The 27,275-nt window shown below is 37.3% G+C and overlaps 1 protein-coding gene across 1 annotated transcript; it reads left to right on the top strand.

The window, feature by feature from the left end:
* LOC110019232 lies at positions 1-26,841 on the top strand. Its single transcript, XM_020716819.1, has 4 exons — positions 1-348; positions 25,871-25,951; positions 26,291-26,686; positions 26,766-26,841. Exons 1-3 carry the CDS (start codon positions 190-192, stop codon positions 26,675-26,677), a joined length of 627 nt encoding a protein of 208 aa, XP_020572478.1. The 5' UTR covers positions 1-189; the 3' UTR covers positions 26,678-26,686; positions 26,766-26,841.
* The last annotated feature ends 434 nt before the right edge of the window (positions 26,842-27,275 follow it).

The following is a 27,275-nucleotide window of genomic DNA, read 5'->3' as shown; positions in this document are numbered from 1 at the left end:
AGGCATATAAGCTCTAATTTCATGGGGGTGCGGCTCCTCCGGCTGATTTTTTCCTTGTTCTCGCGTCTCTGTGCCCCTCACCTTTTTGTGCAATCAATCGTCTGAGGGAGGGCGAGAGAGCGTGGACTCCGTTGTAATCGCCCCTTGTTAGACTTTGGTGGATCGGCGAGTAGCGGCGGTGCGGTGGCGATGGCTAAGAAGAGGAAATCGGACGCGTCGAGATTGGATGAGGTTGATCGGACCATGTACTCGACCTTCTGCAGCGCTGCGAACTCTCTTTCGCAGATTTACACGCAGGCGATGAGCCAGCAGAAGCTCGCTTTCCAGGCCGGCGAGCGCCACGGCTTGGTCCGTATTTTCACATTTTAATCACACTCTCATCCCTATTCGGTAATCTCCCGTGAGTTTGCTTGGATTGATTGGTTATTCGGTTTATTCGCATCAGATTTTACTAGGAATTAGCTTGATGGTTTAAAAAGGTTTCTTCTCGTTGTATTTCTACGGCCTGCGCAGATTTGGTCGATGATGCTGCTTCCGGTTGCGTTGCATCTGTTGGTGTTACTGTGGGTTTGATTAGGTTGATTATCTTGTTGGCGATAATGGTGAGATATTTTGGCAGTACTGAAAGCCAGAAGTTACCTGCCTCAATACGTTAAAAAAGTTTATTTGCAAGAATCCATGAAGGAAAAAGATGAAAAATTGGGAATATAAGATTGTATTCCATGGGCGCTTATTGGCTTATGTTGCTCATCCGTGCAACATCTTTCTCGTGACTACCATGATCTATTTGACAGGAGTTCCTTAGATGGCTTGAACCAATGATGTTAAGCCATGTGTAGCAGAAGTGCTCAAAACAACTCATCAAGATGAACAAAGATTATTAGGATCATCCCCCCCAAAAAAAATAATAAATAAAGAAGACTAAGACAATTTACAAGTACTATGGAGAATAATAGAAGATGACCACACAAGTAGGAATAGTAGCATTTTTGTGGTTTAGTCAATAATGAATTACATTCATGGCCATAGAGCTAGATAAGCTCTAATATGGGAGTAGACTTGGGCATGTAGGTGCTCATGAGGGCACCTAAGAGCCAACTTTGCTGGCAAAAAACAAAAAATGAATCCTTGATTTTGCCACCTAGATGCCCATCATTGTTTTCTACTATCATTGTCCTTGTATTGGGCACAAGGTAATGTTGTCACCAAAGCTCATCTGGGCTCCTACAACTAGAATTTCTTCATAATTCATAACTTACTAGTGCGAAGGCCTGTTGTATTAGCTTTTAATGTCATAATTATTTTCCTATATTTTATAGTATCCAATTTTGTATGGATTGATGAATGATTCCATTTGTGTTGTTTAAAATTGAGAGCACTTTTTTGTTGTTATAGTGGAGCTTTTTAACTTTACCAAGATTGATTCTTATTTGCTGTTATGGCGAAGTTTATAACTTGCCATGATCAACTTTTTTCTACCTTATTCTTTTATAATCCTAGATCTGCTCTATCTCTTGGTTTTCTTTCATTTCAGTTTAATATAGAGTATAGGATTGAAGATGTCGCTCTGAGTGAGTTTTCATGCAAGAACTTATCATAAATAAGATGCAATGTGAGATCCAATTGCTTCAGTAATGCCTCCCAGTCTGTGAGCATAACCGTGTAGAATGGGCATAAAAGTTTGAGGAGGATGAAGGGAGTAGGATATTTGTTTCACCAAACGGTTTATGAAGAAGAGGAAGTACCTTATCATCACTACAAACCAAGGATAAATCCATGATTTCAGCATTAAGGTGGGTATTTCAAATTATAAAGGGAAATCGACCTTGATGATTTGTTTAACTGGATGCATGATATCAAAAGTGCCTTGTAATATAGAAAAGGTTCCCCATGAGTGCAAGGTGAAGCTTTTCACTATCAAACTTTAAAAGTGCATCTATATGGTAGGAGAAATTTGAAGCAACAACGCCTATGAAAAAGGACATGCAATAATAGATGAAGAAAATATTTCACTGAATGTATCAATTGTATTATTATCAACATTTGGTGTTCTTTGACTTTCATATCATTTACCATAAGGAAACGCTCTTGGAGAAATGCCGTTGCTTTTGAGCAACTCTTGATCAAATGCTATGATTCTGATTTGGAAGACCATATAGTTGGGCTATTCCTTTGAGGATTGCACTAAGTCAAGAATGTTACCCAATTAAAGACATTCATAATACAGTTAAGTTGGCAATCAAGGTAAAGCGTTTCAATAAATCTCTAGATTTTATGTCTCAAGATCCAACAACGAGGGCAATGGCTTCAAGTTTGGGCCAATAAAACTGGCATCAATGTTTGTGAAATTAAAGTTCAACGTTAACAACTAGAACAACGCATCATAAGTGTTGTGCCATGGATTTGGGCACATCGCCCTTAGTTGTTCCAATTAGCATGTAATTGCAATGAATTAATTATTAGTAAAAAACAAAACATGATGCTTGTGCTTTGGCATCCAAGCAATTGATAATCTTACATAATTTACTAGTTTCCAATTCCTCATTTGAATTTCCCGTTCAACCAATTGAACACATCATCTATCTTTTCGAAGATTGATTTCAAGGGTTGATATCACTAGATTCACATAAGATTTGGCGATAAATGGAAAGCAAAAATCAAAGTAAGAGATGAGTTTAAGGAGTAGAAGGTTATGCTTTCAGATTCTCCAATCCACCCCAATATTATGTGGCTCATGAATTAAATTTTCTTACATTTAGCTATAAGTTTATTGTTTTCTACTTTGAGAATATTGTATCTTATAGTCATGACCTGTATTAACATCTATTACAACAATAAATTTATGGAACCTATGAAAACAGATTCCAAGTGTCATTTTCCTACAAACAATGTAAATTTTATGGGCTATGCCATTTCATATGCTGATATCGAGAAGTCATCATTGATTGGCCAATTCTTGGGTCTTTAATCTAATTGAGGAGTTTTATGGTTTATTGTCTTTTTACCGATGGTTCAAAAAGTTTTGCAGCTCTATAACTATTTTGATAATTGAGCTATTTAGTATGACATTTTTGATTGGTCATCAATTACATGGTTAAGTTCAGAAATTCTAAATTAGTGGATTACCTAAGCCAAATGTTGGCCCTACTTGATTTCAGCAAAGCTTCTATGGTGGATTGTGATGCTTTTAAGTGATAGTGACATGTGAAATGTATTTGCTCCTAAGCCCAAGATTTCATGGCTTATTTTAGTAAGCTTGGCTGATGTATTTGCTCACAGTACTATTGACATTGTGTTAAAATGTGTGTATACCATAAAATATATAATTCTTTTATTTGTACTGGCATAAGACACTCTAGTCATATATTTCTCTTTTTGTGGCTAAGGTGAAGTTTCTGACAAATAAAAATGACTAGCAAGTGGTGATGTGATGGGCTTTGTATCCAGTTAGTCAGGTCCTTGTAACAGTTTTTCAACATATCTCTATTGTCATACCAAAAATATACCCATCTTTTGATTTCAGCTTATCTTCATTCCCAGAATCTGTTTAGTAGCGCCATGTTCTTTCATTTTAAAAGTTCACTCAATTGATTTTCTTAAATTTTTAAATATATAAGGACTTCGGTTATAGTGCATGCATGCGTTCATGCATTGACTACCATTGGCTATATATACTTTGTCAGTTGCACACACATGATACTCTTTTCTTATAATTTCAAATCTTGCTGCTTATTTCATGTCAATTTGTTGATTCAAACCATCCTAGCGAAAAGTTAGAGGCTATTCCAACTCGCATGTCTTGTATTGCATAATAATGATGAAAGTATGTATCAATGGCTAACATGTGAGAAAATCTCCATGAAATATACACCTTATTTCTAAATAATGCCTTCGTAATCAATCATGCTTTACACATGAAATTGTTATGTCCTTTCATTGCGCTGAAGACCCATTTGTAGTCAACAATTCTTGTTGTTTTAGAGAGTTAAATTAAGTTCACTTCACATTGTTTTGCAAATTCTTCAACTCATTTGACGTATTGGTGGTTTAATTTTCTTATTTCCTTCCACCGCTCCCTTAAAATTGATGGCTCTTAGTTTAAAGCAAAAATTGCAACAACTTAAGAGCATATGAGACTATAAGGAACTCTTATAATCAGATGTTTGAGACTGTAATATGTATTTTGTTTTGGGTTTATGAGAAGCAATAATTTTTCCTCTTTTATTACAACTTTTTTGTGTGTGTTGTGCCATCTTTCTCCTGAAGTCCAAGCATAAAATGTTGTTGTGTGAGCTATTGTCTAACTTTTTGCACTCAACATCAGATTAAACATGCTTTCTATAATTTGTTCCCCTCCAAATCATCAATCTGTACTAACTTATACTAAACTATGGCTGACAGTGAACTTTGCATATTTGTTGATCAAGATTAGGGCGACTTGGCATTAGCCTACTAAAGCATATATCCCTTCACTCCATTTGCATACCCAAAAAATATACAGTTCTTCTCTAGTGTTTAGAATTTTCTATTTGACATGAACAAAAGCATGACATAAAGACCCTTAAAACTGAATAACTTATAGGGTAAATTGATCACAACTCTTGAGGAGTCCTCAACTTCATAATAGTACTCGGAGGTCTATTTACCTAATATAATGCAAATTAACTCCTGTCCTCAGACCATCTTTAAATAACATAAATTTGACCCTCTTTAACATTATGTTCATTTTTTTTTTGTCACTTCCTTTTGATGTGGTGGACTTGTTATAGTCTTGTGTTTCATAATACATTTCTTTTGACAATAGTCTAATAGTTAAGCGAACAAAATTCCAATCTATTGCTAGGCTCAACCTTCCAAATTATTTTTTTTATTTTCATCAATGGCATACATGTTGTTCGAATGGTAGAGGTTTTAGAATTATTCATGGGGCTATGGTTTTTTAGTGACTAATGAAGAAGATAGAGTCATATTAGATTTTGCTTTAGCTTATGATTTTGTTATCAGTAATACTTTATTTAAGAAAATAGATGAGCATATTATCAGTTTTAAATGTAGATCTAATAATTCTTATGAGAAAAATTGATCGTCGAGATTGTAAGGATTGAAAGGTCATTCCAAGTGAAAATTTTTTGGATTTTAAGATGAAGGATTGAAAGATATAAATATATGAAATATTATCATAAATTTGATGGGGCCACTTAAAAATACAAATAAAATTAATTTTGAGTAAACTACAAGAACTCAAGACCTAAGATTTTCATGAAGAAGCTAATACTATGTGAAATAAAATAAAAAGTATTATTAAACAAGTTGCAAAAAATGTGTTTATAAAACCAAAAAGAAAAACTCTTATGAATAAAAATAGTTGGTGGTGAAATCATAATGTGCAAGAAAAGATATAAAATAAGAAATTTTGTTGTTAAAATTTGTTTAAATATAAAAGCTTAGAGAATTGGAAAAATTTTTAGTTGACTTGTAGGGAGTCTATGTGATAAATATGTGAAGCTAAGAATTCTGCTTTTAATTATATTTATAATATATTAAATACTAAAGTTTTAATTCAAATAAAGTGTATTAAAGATGAAAATTAGAAAAATATTTTTCTTAGATGTGGATATTCAACATAGGTGGGTAAGATATTTAGATAAAATTTTTAAGGATGATTGTGAAAATTTATTTCCCTCGCATTAGTAAAATAGAAGTTATTGAGGGTTAAAAAAAATAAAGTGTGAAAAAGCAGTGAGACCTGATAATATTGCAATAGAAAGTGTGAAATTGTTTAGGAGATTTGAGAATTTTTTGGATTACTAAACTTTCTAATATTATTTTAAAAACTAAAAAAAGATATCTGATGAGTGGAGAAAGAGTCTATTGATTCTTATTTTTAAGAATAAAAAACATGCACAAAAGTGTGTAAATTATAGTAGAATTAAGTTAATGTGTCATACATTAAAGTTATAGTAGAGAGTAACTGAAAATAAGTTATGACGCGAAACAAAAATTTCTTAAAATCACTTTGGATTCATGCCGAGCAGTCTACTATGGAAGCTATGCATTTATTGAGAATTTTGGTGGAAAATTATAGAGAGAATAAGGACTACATATGATTTTTGTTGATCTAAAAAAATTTACGATAAAGTTCCAAGAGAAGTATTTTAGAGAGTTCTAAAAAATAATTATTTTGATTTTGCTAGATCTGTTACTTTCAAAGTTGTAATAATGGGTGATCAAGTTATTAAAAGGAGTGAATGTTTAAATGAGTCTATTGTTCAAAGTGATGGTGATATAGATGGGGATGTATTAGTAGAATTTGAGTTGGATGTTCGAAGTGAAGGGATGCATCGGGCCTATTCTATGATAGAAAGTACCGTTTAGACCTAAAGGAAAATTCTATAAGATGACAATGTGACCTGTAATGCCCTATGAGACAGAATGTTGGCCTGTAAAAGAGAAACATAAAATTAAGTGTTGCTGAGACGAGTGCTCAAGTGGATGAGTGGTTTTATAGTAAGAGACAAAATGCGAAATGAATATATTTTTGAAGGGTTGTGTAGCTCCAGTGTTAGACATGATTAGGGAGAGCCGCCTTAGATGGTTTGCTCACATTAAACATCGATCATTTAACTGTCAACCAGGAAGGACGAAAATTAGACAGCTAAATTATGAGTTTTCTATAATTATGAGCTTCCTTATTTAAATTATTTTCAATATCTTTATTATGATTTATTTCCCTTTTAGCTGAATATTTAGATTAATAATATGTATTATTAAGTTATCTAAAATAGATTATGCACTTTATTATGTACCTAAAATAGATTGTACATACTATTATTTATAGCAATGAAAGCTAAGGAAAAATGACATTCAACATATTTTTCTCAAAATTTTGACATGGTATCAAAGCCAAATTTTTTCCCTAACCACCGGTAGTCTTTGAAGGACCGTCAAGTCTCCCTTCCCGCCGGCCTTCTTGCGGGAGGCGGGAAGGAAGTAACTATTTCTTTGCCTTGATTCTTGCTTGTCTGATTATTTCTTCGCCTACGTTGACTTTATTACGCCTTTGAATGCTTGCTCCGAGCTGTCGGCGTTTGGCCTATGATTTTTACACAGTTGATGCTGCTAATTCGAACTCTGATTGATCAGCGTCTTCAATCTCGAATTATTAAGGTTTGAGAACTACAGCTTGTCACGGAACAAAGGATTAGCCTCTATCAGCTTCTTAAGCTCGGAGAGCATTACGACCCTTGTTGATTTGGTATCTCCATATTTGGATAGCTGCTCATTTTCCCTAAAATTTTCGAGGGTCAGGAGCTGGGTGATCTCCTTAAAGAGATCCTCGTTAAAAGCAGCGAAGTCCTTGAGATCCTTAACCAGTATATCCACAGCCTTCGACCGTTCTTTCTTATCCAAAGCCTCGAGATACTTCTGCTTCCGACTCTAAAAAAAAAAAACTTCATCGAATATCAGTTATCGTCCACTTTGGTAAACCCCGAGAGATACCTCTCTACCTCCTCCCAGTCCCCGCCAAGCACTGTCTCCTCAAAGTGCTTTATATTGAAGAAAAAGCCCGACTCCTGCTCCAACTTATGAGCTGTCTCCTTGAACTTCTCGTCCAAGAACTACAGCAGGAACACGAGCTCCCTGTTGAGAGAACTCATGGCCAGTAGTAAACTGCGAGATCAGGTCCACTTCGGATCGTAGATCCTGTAGTGGTGGTGGTTGAATCCTACCTGGCCGATTCGGAACTAGTGGTGGGTTGAGCAAAACCCTCCGTATAGATCGCAAGAAACTTTTCCGATTAAGGTTTAAGAGACGGAAAACATGGTGGAGGAAAAAAGAGGAAATTGCAGGTGAAAATCGCAAGAAGAAGTGAGAACAATAAGAGAGTTGTTATGTTTGTATTATCATTTGTCCGATTCAGATCTTTTTCGCTAGGCATCGCTGCTTCTGCGACATCTTCCACCGCTTTGTCGGCTTCAGCTTTGGCTTCGGCTTCGACACTTCTTTCTAGACCGACGACTTCGGCTTTGACAAACCCTAGATCTTCGGTTTCGACACTCACGGTTTCAACATCTCGGCTTCAACACTTTTGGCGTGAAGATCAGGGAACAAATCGTCCTCATCGTCGCAGGAAGAATCAATAGTATTTAGGTCGTATAACAAGACGTGGATCTTACTTGTGAACTATGATCGGTAGCATTTGGATTGTGTGACAGGATGCGGATCTTACTTGTAGGTTATGATCTGTAGCATTTGGATCGTGTGACTGGATCCTATTTGTGGGCTATGGTCGACAACATTTGGATCGTGTAACTGGATTCTTTTTGTGGGATATGATCGGTAGCATTTGGATTGTGTAACTGGACGTGAATTCTTCTTGTGGCTATGATTCGAATTTATGGACGACAACGATAGAGGATTTCTTTTTTTTCTTTGCTCAAATCATATTAGGTTCAGGATTTGTCTCTGAGGCCTCAACACTCTTGGCTTCGGCACTCACGGTTTGGGGATTGTTGGTCCCGACAAAGTTTCTATTTGGCAAATTGATGTTTCCTAATCAGTCAGTATCAATTTGAGGGGGATGTCAATCAGGAATGACGGAAATCAGACAGCTAAATTAGGAGCTTTCTTATTTAAATATTTTCAATATCTTTATTCTGATTTATTTCCCTTTTAGCTGAATATTTAGATTAGTAATATGTATTATTAAGTTACCTAAAATAAATTATGCACTTTATTACTTATCTAAAATAAATTGTACAGACTATTATTTATAGCAATGAAAGCTAATGAAAAAGACATTCAAACTATTTTTCTCAAAACTTTGACACTGACGACCTTATTAGGAGAGTAAATTTTTAAATTTAACTTATGCTAAGAATGGTAGATGTAGACCTAAAAAGACTCGGGCATGTTGTATAGTATTTGATATTAATTTATTAGAATTAAATGAAAATATGCATTCAACAGGACACAATAGAGAAGAAAGAACCATGTAGCCGACTGCACTTAGTGGGATAAAGGCTTGTTGTTATTGCCGTTTCATCCATGGCATACCTTTTTCTTTTTAATGCTTCAAATATATATTTCTTTTGCTTGAATAAATTTCGATTTCTTTCTGACAAATCGTCTATAAAACTAAGCATTTCATTGGATTGACCTTTAGATCCAACACCTAGATTTATGTGTGAATAATCATGGTCCAATACATCTTTGGTCCTATGAATGCTAATAGAAAAATTTAAGCTATGATGCTTTTTCGGGTCATAATACTTAAAAAGCTTTAAATGTTCAGATTTTTTTATCATAAATTAAACCTCTCTTACTTGACTCAAATAAGCTCCGTTTTCTTATATGCCTATGTCTCATGTTATAGTCTAATCAAATTATATGAGAAAGAAATGATGCTATTATATCATTTTTGTTGTAATAGGGGAAGCAGAGATTGCTATATTTAAAAATTTAAGCCTTTAAAAGTATATAATACTCCACTTTCAGTATTGTATCTGCACCCAATGGAGTCCAAATAACATAAAGATCTAATATTCTTTCCTAAAGATGGCACATATTAACCTATCTCAAACTCTGTCATGTTTCTTGATTTTTTATTATTCCTATCTTAATAATTTTACAAGTCATATCATTTCTGATAATAACATTTTACACATTGGAAAACCATAAAAAGAAATCAAACCATATTTTGGATCATATGATATAGACCTTAAAATTCAATTTTTGAATCTTCAGCTGAAGAGACAAAAATATCAGGCTCATCTTTGTCCACCCCAGCAACAAATGCTACTCTAAAACTTTAATTGCTTTTCTTCACATTTTCCATTGAGCTTTCCTCGCAATAGCCTACAACAAAATATTTATTGTACAACCTTCTTGCAGTAGTGGCATAGTTCTTCCTTTTTAACTTTGACTTACATCATTCTCATTATTTGTTAGTTGCTTCCATTATGCTTCTACTTGTCCTCACAAAATTATTCTAAGTTGAGCCTTCACCTTATTTATCTCTTCTCATTGATTGAACCTTAGAATTTAGCTCGATCATGGAAATTTTTACTTACCCATACAATAATTGTGTTGATAAAGCTCTTATAAGAGAGTGGTATGCAACAAATCAAAATCGCAATTTATTAAAATTTTATTTGACTCTTCAGCTTGTATATCCAATTTTCTAAAATTCAACATAATTTATTATAGGCATCTAAATGCTTTTATTGTTTTGTATCTTTCTTCATACATAATGAGACCAATTGTTTCAAATAAAGAAGGTTGGCAGGTGACTTCATCTTGTAGATAGATTTTAACATTTTATGTTGATGTAATTTTCAAAGAACCTTTTCTCCAAATTGAGGATGGACAAAGTGACTGCTTTTTTGTCTAACTTCTTATTTATGCAAGTTCAGAAATCATTCCCCTTAAATTTTCGAGCAAACCCATTTTTCAAAAGAAAATGCCCTCATTTGCATGTTTCAATTGTTTAAATCATTATTACTATTAACTTTTTAAACTCATGTTAGATAGAGTTGGCGAGAGATTTTGACCTTGGATAGAAAGGAAAACATGTTGGGTTTGTAAATGGATGTATAGTAGAAATAAATAAATAAAAGAATCATAAGAAATTCCTGTATTCAGAGTCCTACGTAATATGCTAATGCCACCCCTTATGCTGTAGCGTATGTATCTATTAGTTTTATATTGTCATATAAACATTGACAAAGTGGTTCCTTAGAGCTTTGGTGATGATATTATTTACTTCTTTTTAATTGGAGAGGGGAGTAGCAATTTTTATGCTAAGCAACTAGGAAACCATACTCTCTTTAAAAACAAATAACCCGCATAAATTATAATGCAGAATTAATTATAGCTCTATATGATCTTCAATGTTAATCTAGTAAGAACAATCTATTTTTTTCTTTTATCGTATTCCTCCTACAAAAATTCCTCGTGTTAATGTCAACTTCTTACCTTCAATTATGCTAACATAATCAACATTGCATAATGTTTTAATATTCAAATGCTTAGATTTATGTAACTTGCTTTTTTCTAGAGACTTCAGTATATTTGAGAATTCATAAAATATCTTCCAATGCTTTTTTTTTTCTTTTGTGTGTTGATTCACCACTCCAAGGACAGATGAACTGTTTGCTCGTTAACAATAAAATATTGTTAGCTTACTAGCTATCCTTTGATATTGGTATGATGTAGTAATACAAATTATCTGAATTTCCATAGAGAGATGCCTGTTTTTTTCAAGGAGGTTTGTATGGTGGTTTTTTTTTTTTTAATTTTATTTATTTTTATTATTTTATTTATGTGAAAGTGATATTTCTTTTTTAGCAAATGCAAATTTTATCTAAGAAAGTGCCTGGGTTTTTTCATATCTTAATAAAGCAACTTTCTAGATAGTGTTTTTCCTCAATGATGTCATGATGGTTACTTTCAGTAAAAAGATGTTATTAACTTGAATAACTAGTATGATGCCTATAAGGAGTTTTATGCCTACTAAAGCCAGAGTAGTTTGTCTTGCTTTCAGAAAGGCTATTCTCATCTAGTATTTTGCAAATTTTTTTATGCCCGTGGACTCTATTTGAGGGCATAGATATCTTTTTTCAGAAGATATTTTGGGTTCTACATTTTAGCAACCCACCTAAGATGACTTTATTTACTTTATCAAACCAGGCTTGGGACTCCATTTGAGGCCATGTATACCGTCCAAACTACATAGTCAATAAATTATTTCATACGAAGAGCTAGTTGTTTGTCACCATAGGAATATACTACTTCTATGCTTTTGTAGATAATTCAATTTTAATTATTGCTACAACTAAAAGAATTTTTATGAAGTCCAGGCTTAAAACTAAGAATGCATTAAAATAATCTCCCTTGGAACTTGGTGAATCATTTAGCAACCAATTGAGCTTTATAGCGGTCAATCAATCCATCTCGATAAATTTGAAGTGAACAAACACCTTCAAGCTTTCAGTTTTAATTTGAGAAAAAGAGAACTAAATCCTAGATATGTCTGTTTTCTTTCCAAAATGTGTTTCATAAGGGAGTTGCAATGCATTTTAATGTCTTGGATTTAGGTGCAATGGCTGAAGGTAAGACACATTCAAAATGAAATGCATATTTGATTAAACGATACTATTGAATTGGGAGAGCAATGTTATCCCTTTTGTTTCTTTGAAGGGAAATAAGTATATGCAGGCTGGGGGAGTCTTTCATGGGGGATGCTTAGATGAATATAATAGTTGGGAGATTTTGTCATTGATGGAGCTTGAGGATGATGATAGTTTACTTAGGAGATGTAAAGTTAAAGAGTAGCCAATGCAAGGATTGATGCATATTTAAGAGTTTGTGGCCGTACAAGTAATAAAATTGTTAGTAAGAATATGTTCCCACAGTGATTGCACATAAATACTAAAATCGAATCTATTAGTTATTATTGAATTTTTAAAACAAGGTTATAAGCAAAGGAAATCTAATCCTATACCTAATAAAGATAAAACTAACTACAACTATTATGCTAATCTTGTTTGGAGGAAATCAATATAGTAAAGGCTTAGGGGTTGGGTTTCAACTATAATGATTTAATTATATAGTTTCACTTCAATCAAAGAAGTGTATCTTGGGTTATTGTCGTCAAACAAATGTGGCCGCTACCTTACTCTCAAAGTTAAAGTTTTTGTATTTTATTGCATAACTTACATATCTCTCGATTCAATATATGGATATGTCATCGACACTTTTTAGAGTTCAATAGGGACTACATGGGTTCATCGTAGTTATCTCTTATATAAGATTCATCACTATCATATTTGGTTCACAATAAGTTTATTTTTCACCTTATTTTTAGATAGAATTCATAATCTACTAACTACTGGCCAAACAATTAATAGAACAATTACGATTTAAAAAAATTACATAGAACATGCAAGATAAAAGGAACTCCAATACTTAAATTAAAATCATGATTAAATCAATACATCATAGGCTAAATTGAACCCCTAAAGATTGGATTAGCTCATATTCTAAAGAAAAATTACAAGTTTTACAATCTTAAACATGATTTTAGTAAAAATAAAATAGAAAGATGAGAAATATCCAAGAGTTAGTTTTGTGTAGGCATGAAACCTGTAGCGATTCTCTAATTTGCCGTGCCCTTAGCCTAAAAATTTCTTCCAGTGGCTTTCATTGGGGCACCCCAAAAAATCCCTAGAGATGACCCTTACAACCACTTGCTTTGAATCCATCAAAAAGTCTTTTTGATCATGCAAACAACTCCTTTAAATATAGCTGCTATGAATTCTCTCAATATGACAAGTATTTTTGTGGAAATTAAGGTCGATTCATAATATGTGCTTCATGATTCTTAGGCATTGAGGGTTTGGTACCTAGGCACTTGGCTCTCCTTTTCCCTGAAACTTCCAGACTGCATTTTATATCAGAAGTGCGGGACTAAAAAATATGCAACTATGCATATATAAATGGACTTTATTCTCCCTAACAAAGCAAAACAAACGTGTTACCCCCATCTATATGATTCCCAATAACAAATACACTGCAAAATATTTTCTGCACAAAATGAGTAGATTTTTTGAATCTTTGGAGTTAAAATGGAAAAAGCACCCATCTAAACTAAGGAAATCAGGTTCTAGGCCGCCTGTTATTAGGTTGGTTAGGCTCTATCATCCATGGTTTGATGGAGCAAATTGATGGCATTGATGTTATGATCTTCAATACAGATCTCTTTCCCTTCAATCCTCCATGGGTTAATGATGTCTTTGATGGAGAGAATAACCATAAGTTCAACCATTTAGTTGTAACTAGGCATTCTCTTTGCTCTTCCTGAATAGTAACCCCTCTTTTTTGGCCATGTGAGAGTGTAGTTGTGCCTCATCGACTTTTTCCTTAATCCACCCAGGAGGTAGAGTAATACAAATAAAGGTAATGAGATTGCATGGATGGCTAACTAGTGTCTCAGTGCTCTAATAGATAATATGCATACATCCAAGTAAGCTACCAAAGTATAATAGTCGCCAAAATGGTGGGTATTCTAAAAGAACTTTTGTGCCTGGTTAAGGAAACAACCAAGGCAGTACGCGTGGTCGTGGTAAGACTCTTGGATAGTAGTTGTTTGCTTCATGGGGAGTGTTTGCTTACTCTTATAAATTTTCCTTGTCATTTTTTATAGTGGCTCATAAGCCATATCTTGCATCTTACTCATGAAAATACATCCTGCTATTTCATTGATAAATATTCAAGTTGACCTAGCTAAGTTATTATAATAGGTCTAGCCTGCATCCACTTTAGCATACATGGTGCCGACGTGTTCACAAAAGGTCTTTAAACCTCTCCCAAGCTTTGTCCAAAGTCTCGTCCTCCATTAGCACAAACTTGGATATTTCTATTCTCATGTGTGTGGGCTTTGCCAACAAAATATGTTTGGATAGGAAATTCTGGGCAAGGTTGTCCCAGCTAGTAATGGATTCGCTTGATAGTGAGTTAAACCAACTTTTGGCTTGATCCCATGATGAAAATGGGAGTGGCCTCAATTTTATTGCATGATTTGATAATCCATGTACTTGAAAGCATAGTTGATCTCCAAAAATTTTGAAATGTCATCATTTCGGTTCTCAGTTGCTAAGCCTCTACATCGAGAGCTTTGGATCATCAACAATATCACTGTTTGTTTTTTCAAAAGTACTTGGTTGGACACTCAGTTTTATGATGGCTTGGGGGATTCTATATACTGTATGCAATGTATAGTCTCGCAAGGTCCTTGCCCCTATGATCAAATCTTCTATTTCATTATGGAAAGTATGATAAAATTTGTTATTAGGTCAGCTGTAAAATAACTCTTCTTGCATACTCTACAGGATATTATAAGAATCCTAGATGCTTAAGGGATGGATGAAGGCCAAAGGGACATATCGAAACCAAGAATTTTTCACTTTGTTGCCGTTGAAACTTAGGATTATAGGCAAAAGGTCTTAAGTAACTCATCTCTTCTACTCTGCATGATGGATAAATTCTTATGCTATGGAGAAAATAGGTGAAAGTAAAATGTATAAACCTTGCTTGCCTTTCTGTTAGTAGATTTGAGAGAATCTCGCATTGTCTTAGTAGTCTCATATATAATGATTATGGAGGCTATAGAATGTTCGGGACTATTTCTCAATTAAGTGGGAATAATATAATTAGAGGTTTACACTTAGAGAAGCTGACGTTATCATTTTCAGTGGGAGGCATCAAAGAAAGTTTGTAATGAAAACTAACGAGAAATCCGTAGAACTTATCATTGAGTGTGATGCGCGTATTATATTGGAATATGACTTTAAATCATGAAGAGTAATCATAAAGGACGTGATAACGTAGGAGCAAGAAGAAAAAATACTGATCTTTGAGTGTAGATCATTTTAGGTGTAGTTGCAAAAGTTGGACAAACATTAAACAAAGGTGGCATGCAAGGCTGCAAATTGATGGTAGACATAAATGAAGGTGCAAGGTTTGTGATTAGTTTCTTGCTTGTAAAGTGTGAGGAGCCAATTAGTCGGAGCAATAGTGTGCATTTGGGTTCTCACATGCAAGTATGAAAGAGTGCTCATGCAACATACATGTGTATTAGTGCATAACATGATGTGAATCGATGCTAGTTGCATAGACAAAATGTAGACAATGGGCATTCACGTTATAGTTTAAATAAAGGTTGTGATCGTGCGAGGGCAGGAGTTGCGCAAATTATAGTATAATTAGTGCTTGAATGTAAGGTTTGGTTTTATATATGATCAAAATGAAATAAAAAGGTTGTACATGATGAATTGAGAGAATGCTTAGGGTTTTCATGCCATGATACTATGTCGGGAGAAAAGGAGGGATTTCTTATATAATCACATTCCAATGTTACAAACTCTATTTAATATGCTAAGATTTTTTCATATCAGGTGTAGTGCTTTGATATGCTAATTTGGGATGAACCTCACCTCCCAGTTTGAGGGTGGGTTGAATTGAGTGCTTTTAGATGCATCACCTCCAAATTTGTGCCAATTAAAAAATCATTCTCCTTTAATGTCATAACTAAGCCCTCTTTACACAAAGATTCTCTCATACTTGGTAATGCTAGCGGTTTTGATTCTAGTTTGCCGCCAATTAAAAAATCATTCTCCTTTAATGTCATAACTAAGCCCTCTTTACACAAAGATTCTCTCATACTTGGTAATGCTAGCGGTTTTGATTCTAGTTTGCTGCAATAGAAGGGGCTCAAAACAAATTTATTGGAGAGTGCTTAATAGAGTAATAGGATTTACCTAGATGAACAAAATTAGCACTGCACATAAATATGATGGAGAATGATTAAAGGCAAACATAGTTAGGAACGATAGATTTACGTGGTTCAATAAAAAACGGCTTACATCTATAAGGTAAAGTATCGAAGAAATCTATCAAATATAAGCACTGAAAAATTATGGGAGTAATAAGTTAGATCGAATTGACTTTAGGTTAATAAGGTCGATGGAGGATATCAAACTATACTTGGAAAAAAAAAATTCTCACTAGAAAGCTGAAGTGAGATGAAGAGTTTCTCTCTTCAAATGCACACGGCAGATAAACCCTAGAAAAAGCCATATATAGTCTCTCCTGATCTCTCTCTTTCATTTGCTTACCTTATGGAAAAAAAAACTTGTTCTCGGATGTGATTTGTAATGATCACCTGTTATGCCCATTAATATTGCATTATTTCTTCAGTCTTCTCCAAAATCTATGTTGCTTTTTAAAAATCTATTGTTCTAATTTTTGTTTGTTAGCAGGTATGGATGTAACACCAAAAATAAACAATTGATTTTTTGCTTTTATTCAATTTGTTAAGTTTTTTCACTTCTCTTCTTTAATTTGTTTTCATTTTTGTTTGATTTTTCTTTGTTTTTGTTCCATTTATTCTTCTTTGACATAATTAGGAACATAAACATACAAATTAATTAGAAGAGAGCTTGTCGTTTTTTGAATAAAAAAGACAGAAAAAATAATTCAAATTAAGACCTCACCATGTAATGTAAATACTGACACCATTTACAACCACTTCATGTGTTGGATCCAAAATACTATGTTGATAACATCTAAATCTTATCAACAATATTTGTGTGGTTAAACCAGTGAAGAGAATGAAAAAATAGGAAAAGTCCAAAGATTGATGATCTAAGAATTCTATTAGCCAAAGCTTATTGCTCAGAGTACTTGATTCAGAGTACTAGATGCCCTTACATGCTCCCTTTGATCTTTTATTATAAGGATTTGGTTCTATAATAAAAGCTATGAAAGAATAATAACTGAATAAATATATGATTGGCCTGTTCAAACACATGAACAAAGTAATCAAGGCTTTGGACCAAACGTGTAGATGAATATTTGGATGAGTGTTTCATAGGCTTTTACTGCCGAGCTTGTGATTTAGTGAGGAAAATAGGCAAGTGTGAGGACAAATGTGTGAAATTACTAAGGCTTATTTACTTCGGACTAGTGTTTTCATATGTTCTGGCAAGTAACTCCTTTTCTAGGATGATTGCTCTTTGGTGTGTGAGTTCGTCCTTGTTGGGCCAATCTTCTTGAGCTGGGCCAGTGCCTTTATAAAAGGCATGTTTCCTTAATTTTGATGAGTTTTCTTGAACTGGGAAGTGTTCTTTTGGGCCTAGCTGATGGTTCTTTGGTCTAAGCTTGTTACTTCTCATCATGTTGAGGAGCACATTTTAGGTATACAATGTTAAAGCATTGAAGAGGTTCTTTGGTCATCCCTACCACGATGTTTATGGTTCAATTTTTTATTTAATGAATCAGTCAAATATGAGCAATTAAACAAGCTGAATTCTAGTTGCTCACAAACATCGAGCTGGATATGCATCCATAATGGGAGAAACGTGTGTTGACAGTTCTTGACTATGCATTCCACCTTTTATGTCTTTACAATCATTATCCATGTTCATCGTGGTAGGGATGACTCTCTTACAACACAATAAAACATTACCGAACCTTGACTAAAATTCCTGTGAAGGTACCTGCAACAGAGAAGCATTTAGTAATGTAAGCGATACCTCATCTTGTTATCTTAGCTTTTTTAGTTTTATGGAAATAGTTTCAAAACGAGCTATATTTCGATGTGTCAATGTCTATTGAAAATGTGTCAATGTATATTGCAAAGACACCTTGTGGACAACGGAAGCGGTGATGCGGCCCCGTGGGGTCTACTAAGGATGATTTCGAAATGCACGCTTAGCCGGCCAACCCATGTGCATCTAAAAGACGAAGCACCTCAGAAAGATGTAAGAGTAACTCATCCTTGAGGAGTCCATCGAATTAGATCTATTCGGATGAACCTGACGCTTCTCGACCTGGCCTGATGGCCGCTCGGACTAGCGAATACCCGACTTGATAGTTGCCTGGCCTGGCAACCGCTCGGACTAATGGCCATCCAGTCCAATAGTCGACCAGATTAATGGCCACCCGGTTCAATAGTCGCCCGACCATATCCATGAGCCCCACTAGTTACATCCATGTATAATACTGAAATATCCCCACCATACCTACGTACTCTAAGGGTACATCATGTAATAGCACCTTGGCCCATTTCGTAGTTCATATCATGAATGAAGGTTACATGAATTTATTGCTTATTTATTACTATGCTACTGCTCCCTATTGCTTATTACTATGCTACTGCTCCCTCTCTCTCTCTCTCTTCCTCCCTCCCATCCTCAAACGCTCTATTACTTATGCAATTCTCTCTGATGATTTGGAATCAATATCCTAAAATGTGCGGTGAACGTGAAACCATGTCGTCAACAAGAAGAGGAGCACAACTATCACAAAGAGAATGGAGTGACCAAAAAGCAGTGGCCAAAGTGGATCCCCCACGAGATGACATTGGGGAATGCACGCAGAAAGAAAGACATGAGATGAGAGCCTAAATTACGAAGTAGGTTTCGAATCAAGTTTAGTGCAGGATCCACACAGGTGAAAAGGCAACATGTAGAGTGCATTTAGGCGCCAACGCTACAGTCCATGCTCGGGCTTGTCCTGACGAATGTCGTCCATACTGTCGGGATAGTCCCGACTATCCTCGGAGGAACAAACACCCCTTGACGAAGCTCCCACCAGGACGGGTGAGTTGTGCAACCTTGCATCCATACAAAGAAGAGGAGGTTGTACCCCTATCACATTCACATACAACAATCTTCCCCTACGGGGAAACCCTTATGACGAGCCTGTGACCATTCGTCGTCTGGGTTTGGGCATTTTTGGACCATTCCCTCCTTTCAAAGGACATCATCACTATCTTCTAGTGCCAGTGGATTACTTTTCAAAGTGGATTGAGGCAAAAGCCCTCGTCTGGATGACAATAGACATCGTCCATAACTTCATATGGACCGACTTGATCTGCCGCTATTGCCTATCACTAATTATCATCACAAATAACGGGGCGCAGTTCGCGGACAAGAAAGTTCAAAACTTTCGCTAAAACCAATGAATAAACCTAAAATTTACGCCAGTTCATCGTCTGCGAGCCAATGGCCAGGCTTTGGCGGAATAAAATCATCCTTAACTTGTTGAGGAAAAAGTGGAGGTGCAAAAGATAGTTGAGCGGAGGCCCTCCTGTCTATTTTGTGGGCTGTTCGCACAACTCTGTCAACTACAATCGACCAAACTCTGTTCATGTTCTCGCATGGGATGAAGGCCATGTTGCTTGTCGAGCACAACCATAACAACCAGAGAGTCCTTGCGGCAATGACGTTCAATGAGGAAAATCTCCGAGAATGGCTGGAAGCAAACAAGAGAACGATACTCACAGTCGACCTTGTAGAAGAAGCCCAGTCACAATGGGCTCTACGACAAAAAGTGGTCAAGAGGAGAGTCGACTGATACTACAACCGATACTTTCAAGAAAGGGTCTTTTCCCCTGGAGACCTAGTGCTAAAAGAGGTCGACCCCGCGGTGCGAATGTAGACAATAAGAAATCTGGACCAAACGTGGAGCGGACCTTAGATCATCTACTGCTAGGCGAGGCCTGGGGCATACAAGCTAAAAACTTACACTGAGAATGAGGTCCCCTGGACTTGGAGTGGGGATGATCTTAAGAAATTCTTCCCATAAATTCCACTCTGTATTCCATAAGGCAATCATAAATAAAAAATATTTCCTCTCCTTGTTTTGCATACTGAGATTCTCTTCAACTAAAAATGTGTATGAAATTATTGAACTCCACACTAACTGAAGGTGCAACACTTTAAGGTTAGAAAAGTGCACGGGTAATTGGGAAAAATTAGGAAGTCAACAATATGACTGACGAGAGGCTTGAGAAGTGAAGACTGATGGACCGTGGAGTCAAGATTGCCCGATACAATCTGGGACATGAAGATAACAAGTTGTAGCACCAAGATCATCCGGCTGAGTGTCAAATGAAGACAACCACCCGTGGCGCCAAGATCGTCCGGCTGAGCACCAAATGAAGACAACCACCCGTGGCGCTAAGATCACCCGACTGAGCCCTAATATAAAGACAACCAGCCGTGGCGCCAAGATCGCCCCACTGAGCGCCAAAGGTAAATGGTCAGTCGTGGCTCCAAATGAAGACACCAGTGTGACGCCAAGATTGCTAGGCTGAGCTCCAAATGAAGACGACCACCCGTGATGCCAAGATTGCCCCACTGAGCCCTCATATGAAGATAGTCGTGGCTCCTAGATCGTCCAACTGAGCGTCAAATGAAGATAGTTAGCCTTGGAGCCATGATCGCTCGACTGAACCTTAAAATGTAGACAGCCAACCGTGGCACCAAGATCACCCAACTAAGCGCCACATGGAGACAGTCACAACCAGCCGTGAGCCAAGATCACTCGACTTAGCCCTAATATAAAGACTGCCAACCGCAGTGATCTTCCAGTTGAGCTCCAACCGAAAATCGATAAACAGCAACAACATGGTAACTCAGCTTAGCCTCAATCTAGAAACCTTGATCTATAGGCAAGATTGATCGATTGAGTGCGCAGTTAATGGATTATTAAGCGTGATGCTAGACTTATGACCTATCCAAACTATTCATTCACACACCCATGAGCTCTCTCAGTTAAAGAAATATAACCCATAAAAAGAAGAATATGATGCGAGAAATCTTTCTATCAATCACTTTAAAAATATATACAAAACTATTCTGAATACATGGTGCGCGTCGGCCCAGCATGACCGAACGGTATAAAAAATGCGTCCAAAAAAAAGAAAAAAAGAAAAAAAGTAGAGGAAGCATATACAAAAATCTAAACAAACACAGGTTCGCCACCACTGTCGGCCTCATACCATTGTCATCAGAATCGGCAAAGAGGGAGGCCAAGTTGTCCATGTCGCCCCACTTCGGGTCAACTAGTCCATCCTTTACAAAGCGCTTAGCAGTGATGGTGAGATCCATCTGGATCTGGTCCGAGAGTGCCACCACGCGGTCATCTCTCATAATTATCTCCAACAATTTGGCTTCCAACTCCTTGTTCTTGGCATCTAGGGCAACAATGGCCTGTTCATATTTCTCGACCCTAGCCTCCCATGTTTAAGTTGAATTTCTTAACTTCATATACAGGCGCAGGAGCTTCAGTTATGTCTGCCTTATGCCCTCTGATGTCTCGATCACCATTTGATTGGCAGTCTTCTTCTTCTCCTCGTGAACCAAGGCTTTTAGCCTGGTAGTGAGAGACGAAGATAGCCAGAGCCTGCATAACGTTGCTCGAACCGTCTATCCAGGCAATCCACCTCGGAGGCGATTCCTCAGTTTTCGATGGAGGGGGAGGAGTTGATTCCTCTTCCACGGTCCTTTTCCCCTTCGAGTCCCGGTCGGCTCTCTCCAAGAGTTCAACCTCAGAATCAACATCGTTTTCAGAAGCAAAAATAGCCCGCAAGGGCGACACACATTGTGCAGAGGTCCTCTCCCACGAGTCGATGAAAGTAATGTCTGTACCCCTATCCTTCCTCTCGGTCATTTGGACCGGAGAAGACTCCTCCCTAGAGCTCGACTCCATAGATCCTGATGTTTCAGATGGAGTCTCCCGACGCACACTCAAGGTCCCTGCATCTTCTTTCGACGAATCAAGAAAAAGAAGAAAAATGAGAAATAGAAATCATTTTTCTTACCGACTTTAGGCTTTTCAAATGGCCTCCTCAGCCGAGCGGTGGAGTCCTCCCTCTCCAGAGGCTTTTTCACCCTTGGTCTTTTCTCCTCGGCTTTCGCCGCTAATGCGCCAATCCTTTTCTTGTTTTTCTCGTCTAATTCTTCCCATAAGCTCTCGGTCATGTCACCGGAAATCCTGGGCCACAAGACCCTGTTGACAACATCTCGCTCGGTAAATTGAAAAGTAGAGAGCTCGCTCTCCTCATTGATGACAACGTAGTTATGGGTATGCTTTGGCAACATCTTCGGCTTTACCACCTCCTTGGTAATAGGTCGGTAAATTGAAAAGTAGAGAGCTCGCTCTCCTCATTGATGACAACGTAGTTATGGGTATGCTTTGGCAACATCTTCGGCTTTACCACCTCCTTGGTAATAGGTCGGTAAATTGAAAAGTAGAGAGCTCGCTCTCCTCATTGATGACAACGTAGTTATGGGTATGCTTTGGCAACATCTTCGGCTTTACCACCTCCTTGGTAATAGGTCGAACAGAAATCCCCAGCTTCGTCAGCATGTGGAGATCACGAACTTGAGCCGCCTGTCCTTTATTTTAGTCTCGACCCCTATTACCCGGAGTCTACGGCCAGAGGAAAAAAAAACAGCATAGCCATCTCAATCGACCATGAAGCCGAAAAAGTACACGAACAGTTCAATCGACCACGGGATCGCTACCCATCGAAGGTAGATGACGAAGGTCATTATTATAGAGATCGAGTTTGGCGTGTCTAGTGTGAGAATGATATCGTAGCTATTGAGGATAGACTTCATCTTGTTGCAAAATGGCAACCTCAGTCCATATTTGAATTGGTCAACATACACAACTAGGCCATCACCATGCTTGCCTATGGATGATCCGGCCTGTAGGCAAACGACTTGGACACTGTCGTTGTTTGCCCCTCTTAAATGTTTGACACTCCCGACGAGTTTATGCCGAAAAGCTCTGTGGAAAACTTAGGAGCTATGTCGCTAATGGAAAGGGAGAGGAGGAAGTTCACGCAAAGAGTAAAGAGAGTGTGCGAATCCGGACATTCATCCCGTAAAACTTGTAACGTACTGTAGAAGCAGGGGCAATACGGTACTTTCTGCCATATCAAAGCGCGAGAAAGGGACTAAATCAAGCACATACCAAAAAAGAGGTTTATTTATATAATAATATACTAAGTAATAATAATAAACAACAAACATGAAATCTAACAAATATCATAGATATAAAGACATATACACTAACGAAAGAAAGTGTATTCATATTCGTTTTCATCTGTATACAATCACTCACTCGGAGAGAAAAAACTATTAGCCACTGCCTCAGCTGGAACATACCCCGGCTGAGACAACTGCTTGAACATTAATTCACGCCCTGCCCTAACCTTATCTACTTTGTTCATTTCAACACACAAACGGGGAGACCAATACCTCCCGGACCGTAGCTAACTCTGCCTTCAAGGACATCAACTCCTCTCAGAGAGCAGCTCCATGAGTCTGGACCGCGGCTCGCTCCTCTTCCAATCGCTCCAGCCGGACCTCATGAGGGAGATCGACCTCCTGAGGCAATGAAATCGAGGCCAAACCAAGCAATCCAGGAACGTCAGTCGCTCACGCTGAGCTCCATGATACATTGTCAGGCGGCTCTTTAGAGACCATGGGATCCTCAACTGATCTGAAATCCACCGCAATGCCAACATCAGGAGCTCCTCGCTCAACAGGAGGCAGAGTCTTAGTACCCTCACCAGAAGACTGATCCAACATTCAGTCTAAGTCAAAAGTAGCAAAGGAGATTGTTTCTCCCCCGACCTCTTTCCCCGCCGGCGGGGGTGAGAGGCAAGCTATGAGGCAGTAACCACCCTAGGATCAGGAGTAACTCGTTGCTCCTTCGTCACCCGTATCTCCGGAGGTAGGAGATCAACAGAGGGTTTTTGGCTCTGACCTTCACGCAACTCTAGAAAGATTGGAGAATGAGCGGTTTTGCCCGCTTGGTCATCGTCCAAATGGTTTCTTCCCATCACGCACCATTTCTTTACTGGGAAGCCACACTCCGCTGTCAAAGAGCCATTTGCGAAGCGGTTGTTGTTCGAGTCAGAAGACCCTACTTCAGCCACAGGGTCGGGGACCCTCATCTCGGGCACAACATGCCTCCCAAGCCGCTAAATCTTAGAGCTGGACTTCGCCTTCTCTTTCATGACCTGGAACACTAAAGCCCAGACCTCTTTGCTAACAGATTTCAGAAACTTCCCATCCTTCATGCTCAACACTGCTAAGAAACCAAGGAGGAATCCAAAAGAGCGCTTGGAAGATAAGTTTCCATACCACATTCATAATGGTTTTGCCACAGAAGTCAAGAAATAGTTAATTTGTGTATTAAATAGTCATGAATATCATAAACTTGTTTCAAAACCTAGATTCTCTTGTTTTTATCTCAGTTATTGCATTCAAGGAGCAAGAGAATCGAGGAACTTTAATGTACATCAAAATGTGTTAACAGTAGTTGCAAAGACTTCTTATGGACAGCGAAAGAGGTGATGTGGCTGCGTAGGGTCTACCACGGACAATTTTGAACCGAGTGCTTAGCCCGCCAATCTACGCACATCAGAAAGACAGAACACCTTAGAAAGATATAAGAGTAGCTCATCCTTGAAGAGTCCATCGAACCAAATCTATTTGGATGAACCTGTCTCTTCCCGGCCTGGCCTGATGGCTGCCCGGACGATCAATTACCCGGTTTGACAGTCGCTTGCACTAACGGCAGCCCGACCTAATAGTCACCTGGCCTGATAGCTTTTCGGGATAACGACCACCCGAACTAATGGCCGCTTAATCCAATAGTTATATGGCCATAAGCATGGGCCCCACAGATTAAATCTATGTATAAGACTAAAATATCCCATCGTACCTATGTACTCTAGGGGTACAACATGTAATAGCACCTTGACTCGTTCCTATAAATAGGGAGTATCATAAATAATGGTTATGCGAATTTACTATTCATTATTGTGCTACTACTCTCTCTCTCTCTCTCTCTCTCTCCCTCTCTCTCCCATCCTCAAGTGCTCTATTCCTTAGGTAGGTCTCCTGAACTGATTTGGATTCAGCACTTAAATTATTATTTTATAATATTCTGGATAGTTTCTTGGGACTTTCTTATTGATATTTCCCACATTTGCACATGCCTGTTCTTCATCTTATTAATACTCCATGATCATTTGTAGCTTATATTGCATTTCAATAGTCCTTTCAATTAAATATTTTCTATTAAAGGTCCCACGTAGCAGCTAATTTTTTTCTGAAGGGTCCACCATGGTTCTTTTCTTTTTTCCTGAGCTATACATGAATAAGTTTGACTTTCCTAGTTTGAATCAAATCATTGTAGTCGGCCAGTTTGTTTCAGATCTCCATAGAAATCATTTGAAACTAATCAAATGATGAGTTAAACCACATCTGAAAATCAAGCTATGTACATTTGCACGGTTTGTTTGAAGGTATCTGCAGTCCTGCAAAACTTGTTTTATTTCATATACCAAGTATAATAATTTGTATAACTTGCACTAATTTCCATACTACCTACTCCTGATGTTTTTAAGTTTATTATTTTAAAGTTTTCTACTATTTTTCAGAGCACAAGTCTATAGTGGTTTTAAGAATACACATTTGATTTTCGTTTTTCTATTCAGGAGAAAATCTACCAGTGGATTGTAAGGCAACATGAAGAAGGTTCCAGAATTACATTAGCTGATATAGTTGGCTATTTGCAGGTTCCACCATTCAATATGACATCAATTTGTAAACATGGTTTTGTTTGATTCTCTGCATTTTATTTATTTTTGGTATCAACAACAACAACAACAATAACAACAAGCCTTTATTCCACCAAGTGGGGTTGGCTACTTCTCTATTGCATCCTTTTGAGTGTGAAATGTTCACTTAATTCTAATAAATTAAGATCATTTTTTATACAATATGCAGGTCTACCCCTTCCTTAACATAAATCGAATCATTATTTTTGGTATCAGATGATCATAAATTATAATTTATTCTTAACTCTTGTATTCGTTCCTTCTTGTTAAAGCTCCAAGATTTTTGGCTTCTCACAGAATGAGATTGATGATGGTGGACATGATACATCAGCATCTCCAAGAGTGCATTACGCTGGCCAGCAACCCCAAGCTGCCTCTCCCCTATTAACCCTAAACATGCAGACCCCTAATGGCCTACATGGTTCTTCAACCGTCGGGTTTCCAACTCGATCATCCAATCAGGCTGAACAATCAAAGAACTCAGTCTTTTCAAATGCTCTTTCAAGCCCTGTTCGTAGGAGTCTCCAACCATTTCAGCTTGCTCAAGCTGATGACTTCTATTTGGCCGGCGGCACCATGCCTTCTGGTGCAGGAGCTCGGACCAACGATGGCAACCGGGAGACCAACTCCCATGATTCATCCATGGACATGCATTCAGATAGTCCAGCCCATGACTCATATTGAGGAAATCAAGTTGGCCATTTGTTCTTTGATTTGCTTTCATTGCCCTCTCTCTCCCTTTAATTTGCTTGCTGTGCTGCATTGGTTTCAGGAAATTAGTTGTGAATAAAATTGCTTGGAGGACATGCTCTGCCTATTGCTGTGATGAATTTCAAGGGAAAAAAAAAGAGAGAGTAGAAATTGTGTCAAGCAAATCAGGTGCAGGTGAAATTTTCTCCAGTTTCTTTCAACTTTTCCTTATCCAATCAACCTTACTCTCTTGTACATATCTTCCATTAGTTAAATATTTATAGCTCCCTTGGGTGAGGATTCTGAAAGTAAAACATTTTGGGACTCTGGATGTCTGTCAATGTTTTATGTTTTGTTATAGTTTTAATTGATGTTTAATGTTTGTGCAATGCTACATTTGTGAAGTAAAACTTGAATTTCAGTTATTATACTATCCCACTAGTCAAATTAGCTTTTTTTTTTCCCTGAAGTTTTGTCGATATATTAAAATTGATGTTAACAATTGATTGCTTGGTCTATAATTTGGGTGGTTAACGATCCGAGTTCGAGCCGAGCTGGGGTTTGTTGCTCGAATAGATTTGGTGTGGTTGGC

Source organism: Phalaenopsis equestris, unplaced genomic scaffold (assembly GCF_001263595.1).
Source record: "Phalaenopsis equestris unplaced genomic scaffold, ASM126359v1 Scaffold000054, whole genome shotgun sequence".
In the NCBI taxonomy this organism is placed as follows: domain Eukaryota; kingdom Viridiplantae; phylum Streptophyta; class Magnoliopsida; order Asparagales; family Orchidaceae; genus Phalaenopsis; species Phalaenopsis equestris.
This window is presented reverse-complemented; position numbering and strand designations above follow the sequence as displayed.